At 49.3% G+C, this 9,371-nt stretch overlaps 1 protein-coding gene across 1 annotated transcript; it reads left to right on the top strand.

Moving 5' to 3' along the window:
* The first annotated feature begins 4,719 nt into the window (after positions 1 to 4,719).
* Positions 4,720 to 5,991, top strand: LOC119280664 (aspartic proteinase nepenthesin-1-like). Its single transcript, XM_037561454.1, has one exon. It carries the CDS (start codon positions 4,720 to 4,722, stop codon positions 5,989 to 5,991), a length of 1,272 nt encoding a protein of 423 aa, XP_037417351.1.
* The last annotated feature ends 3,380 nt before the right edge of the window (positions 5,992 to 9,371 follow it).

A 9,371-nucleotide genomic window follows, 5' to 3' on the forward strand; every position in this document is an offset into this window, starting at 1 on the left:
CACACACTAGGCCCATTGCTATTGGGGAGGAATCTAAGAAGTGCAAAACGGGTCTATCTGGCAAGAAGCACTCCAAATTGTGCAGCAAGCGCGATGGGGAGGCCGCCCCACCTACAACTAAAAAAGTAAAAGCTAGCCATCTCGCCCCGGCAGCTGAGATCAAACAAGTGCCTATCTCGGAGGATGGCAGCCACACCGTCTCCATCGGTGTTGGCCTCTCTGACAAATAGGAAAGTGCGTTCATCGCCTTTCTAAGGGAGAATATCAGCCTCTTCGCGTGGGAGCCTTCTGATCTCCCCGGGGTCCCCAGAGAGGTGATTGAGCACAAACTTGCGAAAAAATCGGGCGCCAAGCCCGTCAAGCAAAAGGTTTGATGACAGGCACAAGACCGGTAGGAGTTCATCGCCGGGGAAATTGAAAGTTGATAAAGGCTGGTTTTATCCGAGAAGTATGGCATCCGACTTGGCTTGCCAACCCTATAGTGGTGCCTAAGTCTAATGGGAAAAAGAGACTCTGTATTGACTATGGCGATGTCACTGATGTTTGTACAAAAGATCCATTCCCCCTTCCTCGTATTGATAAAATTGTAGATTCGACTGCCGAGTGCGATCGGTTATCATTCCTGGACGCGTATACCGGGTATCATCAGATTAAGATGGATGTAGAAGATGAAGAGAAGACCGCATTCATCGCCCCTTGCAGTACATATTGTTATACCTGCATGCCTTTTGGGTTGAAGAATATCGGGTCCACCTTTCAAAGGGCTATTCAGATTGGCTTTGGCTCCCAATTGCACTGCAACGTTAAAGCGTATATGGATGATATAGTTGTGAAGACCAAGATCTTCAACACGCTCATCTTTGCGAAAACTTTCGACAACCTCAATAAGATGCAGTTGAAGCTCAATCCGGAAAAATGCGTGTTCGAGGTGCCTTCCAGTAAGCTCCTTGGGTTCTTGGTATCCCATAGGGGTATCGAGGTAAACCCGGATAAGATTCAGGAGATCGAGCAGAAGCAGGCCCCTCAGTGCATAAAGGACGCCCAGCGTCTGAACGGATGCATCACTGCCCTCGGGAGATTTATCTCTCGGTTGGCGGAAAAAGCACTCCTATTTTTCAAGATCTTGAAGAAGACTGGTCCCATGGAATGGACGCCGGAAGCAGAAGGTGCCCTCCAAAGTCTAAAAGAATATCTTGCCTCCCCGCCAATCCTTGTCGCGCCTCAGCCACGCGAACCCTTATAGTTGTACAACGCTGCAACGACTCAAGTGGTGTGCGGGGCCTTGGTGGTTGAGCGGGAGCAAGAAGAAGTACCAGAAGCAGGTCTACCGGAGACAACCGCAGCCGCTGAAGCCCGAGAATCAAAGGCCCCCGGCAAGAGGTTAGTGCAGCGGTCTGTGTATTTCATCAGCACTATTTTGCGAGATGTGTTCGGGAACGTTGCATGGAAAACAAAAAAATTCTATGCACACGCAAGATCTATCCATGGAGATGTATAGCTACGAGAGGGGGAGTGTGTCTATGTACCCTCGTAGACCGTAAGCGGAAGAGTTAGAACAACGCGGTTGATGTCGTCAAACAACTTCACGATCCAACCGACCGAGCACTGAGCGTACGACACCTCCACGTTCACCACACGTTCAGCTTGGTGACGTCCTCGACTTCTTGATCCAGCAAGACGGCGAGGTAGTGGGGGTCGCCGGCGGAAGGGATGGAGTGGTGATGTAGGAGGTGGTCGTTCGCTGCAGGTCGGGGGTCGAGGGATTGTGGGGAATTGTTCGAGCTCAGCAATGGGAAATTCAGTGGGAGGGACGCGACGGGACGAAGGCTAGGGTTCACCCAATCGGGTGCCCTCTTCGCCTTACACGCAGCCCATCCACCCACAAAGATCCACACAAGGGCATACACATCGAATGGCGAAAATGCCCTCAATGGTCACCCAAATCTATAGGCGGTGGCACACCCTTCCTACAGACAAGGGCAAGCATCGGTGCACCACCCTCCGCAGTCCCCGGCGGCTGGAGCTCACCCTGGCCAGGCCCCGTATGTCACTGTGATACACAAAGGCAGCAAGAGTGTAAAAACAAGGCACTATTTATTGCTAGTCACATCAGACTCGATCCAACGGTCAGGATCATTTCGTCTGAAGATCCAACGGCTGGGATATGTTTGGACACACAATCCGACGGTCCACATTGCAAGTGCCCTGAGAAGGGTCGATACTTGCCTGGACTCGGACAATGGGATACTCATTCTGATGGACTATATATATGCCAGCCAAATATCTAGCTAAATCATGAGATATCCATGTACATTGTCACACGTATATCACTACACACCTAGCAGGATGCAATTCATTAATTTTTTATATTGTTTCATCTTTCTCTTCACATGACGGCTGCACTGTTGTGTACGTTTGAACCTCGCCAAATTAACCATGCATTTTCATTTGAGTTTGTGATGTAGTCAAAAGAGGCCCTGGTGCAGTGGTGGCCATGCTTTGTCTTTGTGTGATTTTTTTCTAAATCTTATTTTTATTCTTAGATGCTCTTAACATTTTCGAAACATAGGGAGTATGAGTACTCCGTCGAAATAATGATCCAAGGCTTGTTGCATGCACATACAGAACGTGCATGGACGCAGCGTGACTATTTGGACGGTACTGGCATGCGTTGCTTTTGCTGTTGCGGGGAGGAGAATGAGCGTGATCGGCGTCGTCCTGCAGCTTCCGCCTCGAGGAGCCGTTGACTCGCAACATTCCAGCAGTTGGCCGCGAGCGACGAGAGCAAGCATCCATCGTGTTGTGACTTGTGACAAGGGAAAAGTCGACGCCGACATCGAGGTGTGCGGCTGTACCCGCGGCCGGCAGTGGTAGTCGGGATTTCACAACTGGGATTCAGACTTTCAGAGACGAAAGCTGCCTTACTGCTTTGAGATCCGTACTGCCAGGTATCACTCAAAGAGTGGGTCTCCAGATTAGAAGTATACGACCCACTCCGGTGACTCGCACACGACCATCGCCATCAGCGCCGCCCAGACGGCCGTCACGACGAGCGCGGTGAGTGCGATCATCCAGGTGCGCCACCGGTCCTCATCCACCGGGATGACATGCTTGGATGATTGTGGCAATGGCGCAACGCGTGCTTTGGCAGCCACGACGATGCCACGATGGCAGCCTGGCTACTTCGACAATGTTGTGACGACATCTTTTGAGGTCGTGGTGTGCTCTGATGGTTGCAGCGATGCTATAGCGTCAACATGTTAGTTTCAATGATGTTGCGATGATGTGCTTCAACGGACGTAATAGGTGCTTCCACCGCCATGGCGGTGCTACGACGGCAACTCGGCTGCTTTGATGATGTTGCTACTGCGTGCTTCAATAACCTTGCCGATGTTGAGATGAACCGCGAAAGTGGTGTGCTTCGGACGGTCATGGCAATGTTGCGACGCCGTGCTTTGACGATTGTGTCGATGGTGCGGCAGCGTGCTTTGGTGTCCACGGTGATTCCGCGATGGCAGCCTGACTGCTTCGACAATGTTGCGATGACATGCTTTGAGGTCGTGGTGCGCTTTGACGGTTGCGGCGATGCTATAGCGGCAAGATATTTGTTTCAGTGATGTTGCGATGATGTGCTTTGACGGCCGTGACAGGTGGTTTAGCAGCCGTGGCGATGCTATGACAACAACCCAGCTGCTTCGATGATATTACGTGGCGATGCTACGACGGCAACCCAGCTGCTTCGATGATGTTGTGACGGTGTGCTTTGACAGCCGTGTCAATGTTGTGACAAACCGCGATGACGGCGTGCTTCGATGACCGCGGCGAGGCTCCGACGAATGCCCAACTTCTTCGAGGATGCTGCGACGATGTGCTTCCCAGTCGTGGCAGTGCTGCCACGTTGGCACGGCTGTTTCGACGATGCTACGACGGCAGCCTGGCTGCTCCACTGATGCTGCGATGGTATATATGCTTGGACGACAACGACAGCGGCCGAGGCGTCAAAGATGCTACTCTAAGAATTGCTATATCGAAGCAATGATGACTCCATGAGCTTTCTAGTATCAAATCCAACAAACACCCACAATGAACGTCAAAAGAGACTCTTTTGTGCTAGTGAACTTTAATAGTAATAAATAGTTTGGAGATCCATAGGTTGTTATTCGCTATTTAACTGAATGGATGTTTCAGGATTTTCATAGATAATAGATTTGTATTTGTGTCTTAATTTTTCTATGCGTTCTTAGATTAATCATTACATGCAAGAACACAGACAGCACGATATATAAGTATACAAGGAGGTTTACCACGTCAAATAATTGTGTAGCAACCCTTGAGAACAAATGATAAAAACACACACTAGGATTTGGCGACAAAATCCAAGCTTCTTGTAAAGGTTGATACTTGGAGAGATGAGCGATGTAACGACAGCTGCTACCTATCTGTATCTATACTGGTAGAATTTTTGAAAATGGTAGTACGACTGTCCTATGTCTATGCTGCCATAAGGAAGTCCGCCCATATCCCGTGCATGGTTCAGGCCGGCACCCTAGATTTGATTATACTACGCTAGTGTATTATTAAATTATGAAAGTACCACGTCAATCCTCCGTCAGTTTGTTTGTTTCCACATGTTATCCAGATGAATATATATGGAGGCCATAGGTTACCAATTAAGCTATAACATGGTGAGGAGCTTGCATCAAACCAACAAGGGAAACAATGGAAATAAGGCTGGTGCTTATCGTTGCGTTGTGCTCGAGTGCTGCTACCATAATTACGTGTAGTAGCGCAGGGCTACACATGGAGCTCATCCATGTTGATGGCAAGGGGAACTACACAGTGGCGGAGCGCGTGCAGCGCGCCATGGCCAGCAGCCGGCAGCGCCTGACGTCCTTTGTCGACGTGAGCGCACCGGTCCACTGGAACACCAGCCAGTACATTGCCGAGTACCTGATCGGCAACCCACCGCAGCGCGCCGAGGCCCTCATCGACACCGGTAGCGACCTCATCTGGACGCAGTGCTCCACCTGCAGCCTCAAAGGATCCTGCGTCATGCAAGGCCTGCCCTACTATAACGCGTCCAAGTCGGACAGCTTCCACCCCGTGCCATGCAACGACACCTTGTGCCTAGCCAACCGGGCGCACTCGTGCCGCCAGGATGGCAGCTGCGCTTTCGGGGCCTTCTACGGCGTTGGCGACGCTAGAGGGTCTATCGGCACGGAGGTCTTCGCCTTTGAACATGGCTCGGTGACGCTCACGTTCGGCTGCGTCGACACGCTGCAGTTCACTCCGGGGTCCCTTGACGGGTCGTCGGGCCTCATAGGGCTTGGCCGTGGCCCCTTGTCGCTCGTCTCTCAGATAGGTGCCAGCAAGTTCTCTTACTGCCACACCCCCTACCTCCGCAGCAACGTTACTCCCGGTGCCAGGAGTCACCTTTTCGTCGGCGCCTCGGCGAGCCTTAGCGGCGGCAGCCCTGTGATGTCCATGTCTTTCGTGCAAGGCCCTAAAAAGTACCCATTCTACTATGTCCCACTCATCGGGATAAGCGTTGGACAAACAAGGCTTTCTATCCCACCAATGATGTTCGCTCTGAAACCAAACGGCACCGGCGGCGGTGTCTTTGTCGACTCCGGTAACCCCACTTCGGTTCTGGTCGATGGGGCGTACAGGCCTCTGAGAGAGGAGCTCCGGAGGCAGCTAAACGGGAGCCTCCTGCCGCCACCAGCCGGCAGTGGGATCGACCTGTGTGTGGCAGTGGCGCAGGAAAAGGCAGTGCCGTCCATGGTGTTCCACTTCAGTGGTGGAGCGGACATGGTGCTGCCGCCAGAGAATTACTGGGTGCCGCTGGATGATTCCATTTCATGCATGGTGATGCATAAATCCAGCAGCGTGAGCATCATCGGCAACTTCCAGTTGCAGAACATGCACTTGCTGTACGACCTTACTAAGGAGGAGCTCTCTTTCCAAACTGCCGACTGCAGCTTACTGTGATCACGCCCACGTTAATTGTACGCATGCATAAATATGATTGCGAATCGAGATTCTTTGGTAAGTATTTGTGCCATGTGCATTGAAAGGGATACATTTAATTCAACACATGCATATGTCACTACTAGAATCTGGTTTTGTGCCGAGTTCCAGAACTTTAACGACTTCATTCTATCGTGGAAGTTGGCAAACTTGTGTCTGCTGACTTTGATTCAAAATTGAACTCCGTAGCTAGTGATACCCAACTTGGCAGACTTAATAGTTCTCATATTTCCAATGAAAGAGGACTCGACAAACTAAATAAACTTGGCCGAATCTTATGTTCACCCAGTTCCTAATAGAAACAACTCGGCAAAGTCTGGCAGGTGGGTCCTGTTGTCGAGTGTCATTTAGAATTTAAAAGTCAACTCGATTAATACTTATGGAAGTTTTTGGGTCATTAGTTGATTGAGAACTTCTATTGATATTGATGCTTCGATGAATATATCTCAGTCGACGACCTATCCATCATCCATCTAACTGGTTGATTGCCGTGTTTGTGGGCTGTTTGTGCTTGTAGACCGAGATCAATGGAGCGCATGAAATGGAAGGGAGCGGAGGAATGTTCTAGGATCAGTCGTGCACATTTTCAGAATTAATGGAACCACGACTGTTAAATTGTGTGAGCCAAATTCTATTACCGTGTTGGACTAAACGTAGTACAACTGGTATGGATGTCGCGTTGTGTTAAACGATAGGCTTGTAAACATGTATAGGGTGTAACGTGGTGTGTTATCAGGACTGTGTATGCGTGCGTGTAATCTACATACAGCAGGTTGTTAGGCTAGAGCTTATCTTATCTATGTATAGCTTGGAGTAGGGGAAAAGCCTAGCAATAACCTGTGCCCTCTGTAATCTTTCTGTGTTATATAAAAAGTACGTCCCTGCAGAACTGCATACCCTTCGTTTTCTCATATGGTAATCAGAGCTTTCCTCAAAACCATTCATGGCGATGTCTTCAAGTTCCTTCCCATCCTCTCCATTTGTTCATGCCACCACCGAGAAGCTCACCAAGGGCAATCAGGCGTTGTGGTGGGCGACGTTGCTCTCCGCCATCCGACGAGTGCAGATGGAGAGGTACCTCGACGTCAACCAGCTGCCGCCATAGAGGGAAATTGACGTGACCTCGTCTGATGGCAAGTCCACGACGAAGGCGGCAAACCCTGTCCTCCAAACCTGGTATGCGCGAGATCAACAAGTCTTCTCCTATCTTCTGACGACGCTTCCTCATGATATGAACGTCCAGGTTGCATCCTGCCACACCTCGGCAGAGCTTTAGAACATGTTGGAGGGCATGATTGCCTCTCATACTCGTGCTCACACCACTAACACCAGAATCGCCCTCGCCATTCTGCAGAAGGGCAGTTCCTACATCACCGACTACGTCGGGACGGTTAGGTCCCTCTGCAACGAGTTGATCGCTACAGGGAGGAAGATGGACGAAGGAGATATCGTCTCCCACATCCTGGCAGGACTAGACGAGGACTTTGATCCTGTGGTCTCTGTCATGTGCTCCCAGGTGGAATCGGACACCGTGGCCAAACTGTTCTCGCAGCTGCTCAGCTTGGAGACAAGGATGAATCTTCGTGGTGGAGGATCGCTGTCCTCTGCCAATGCTGCCACTCGAGGCCGCTTCGCCAAAAACGGCGGCGGGAGTGATGACCGTGGCCGCAAGCAAGGTGGGAGCGGTGGTGACCGCGGTGGCTGAGGCTACTCCAAGCCAGGCGGTTGTGGTGGTGGTGGACACAAAAATGGCAGCGGGGGCAACTACACCAACCATGCCTCTGCCCCCAGGGTCCAGAGCCAGATCTGCGGTAAAATGGGCCACCCAGCCTGGAAGTGTTGGAAGCGCTATGACGAGTCCTATCAAGGGGTAGAGGAGAAATCAACATATCTCGCCTCTCCACAATATGGGGTGGATACCAACTAGTACCTTGACAGTGGTGCCACCGACCACATCACGAGCGACCTGGAGAAGTTGACTGTGCGTGATTGCTACACCGGAAATGAGCCGATTCATACTGCAAGCGGTTCAGGTATGGCTATTGAACATATTGGTCATTCTGCTATTCACACCCTAGATCGTGATCTTCATTTGAATTATATTCTCCATGTACTCGAAGCCAACAAAAGTCTAATCTATGCTAGTCGTCTTGCCATTGATAATAACTCTTTTGTTTAAATTCATCCCTATTCTTATTTTGTAAAGGAATAGGGAACAAGAAAGGTACTCCTTCAAGGAAATGGTAGGAGAGGTCTCTATCCAGTTAGGCACACCGGACCCAACGTCAAGAAGCAAGTGTTAAGTGCTACCAAGCTATCCTTGGATAGGTGGCACTGACGTCTAGTGCATCCGTCTTCTGTTATTGTTAGCAAAGACATTAGTGAGAAAAATAAACTCCCATGTGCTACGTCCTTCAATAATGATTTTGTATGTGACGCCTGCCAGAAAGGCAAAAGTTACCAACTTCCTTATCCAAAGTCAATAAATGAATCAAAATTTACTTTTGAACTTATGTTTTCTGATGTTTAGGGTCCTGCCTTTGTAACAGTAGGAAGCATAAAAAATGCTATGTGAGTTTCATAGATGACTTCAGTAAATTCACATGGATCTATCTAATCAAACACAAGTCTGAGGTCTTCTAGAAATTTCTTGACTTTTAGAATCTTGTAGAACGACAATTTGACCGTACAATTCTTGCTCTTCAAACAGATTCGGGAGGCGAGTATGAAATATTAAACTCCCTTTTCACCAAGATAAGCATATCACATAAGGTCTCGTGCCCTCATGCTCACCAATAAAATGGTTCAGCAGAGAGAAACATCAGACATATTGTTAAAGTAGGCTTGTCCCTTCTTGCTCAAGCTTCCATGCCCCTCAAATTTTGGGATGAAGCTTTCATTGCTGCAACATACTTGATAAACCGAACTCCTAGCAAGGTTATCAACTTTGGGACACCCTTTGAACGGCTGTTTCATGAAAAACCCAACTACTCTATTCTTCGAATCTTTGGGTATGCTTGCTGGTCCAATCTTTGACCCTACAATAAACACAAACTCGCATTGCGATCCAAGCAATGTGCTTTCCTTGGGTATAGCAACCTTTACAAAGGCTTCAAGTGCCTTGACATCTTCATTGGCCGTATTTACATCTCTAGGGATGTTGCATTTGATGAAAATATTTTTCCTTTTTCTGCTCTCCACAGCAATGCCGGTGCTCGCCTACGTGCTGAAATAATTTTGATATCTCTGGAGCTATTAAATCCTACTGATCAAGGGGGTGAATATCATGTTGATGATCATTTGTTTAATAGCTCTAACCCTGATGGATATGGAGGTGAAAA

The sequence above is a fragment of the Triticum dicoccoides genome, chromosome 3B (assembly GCF_002162155.2).
Source record: "Triticum dicoccoides isolate Atlit2015 ecotype Zavitan chromosome 3B, WEW_v2.0, whole genome shotgun sequence".
Classification (NCBI taxonomy): Eukaryota; Viridiplantae; Streptophyta; class Magnoliopsida; order Poales; family Poaceae; genus Triticum; species Triticum dicoccoides.

Bases quoted from the DNA above. Each gene is read 5' to 3' on its own strand.
- LOC119280664 (XM_037561454.1), top strand. From the start codon at position 4,720: ATGGAAATAAGGCTGGTGCTTATCGTTGCGTTGTGCTCGAGTGCTGCT.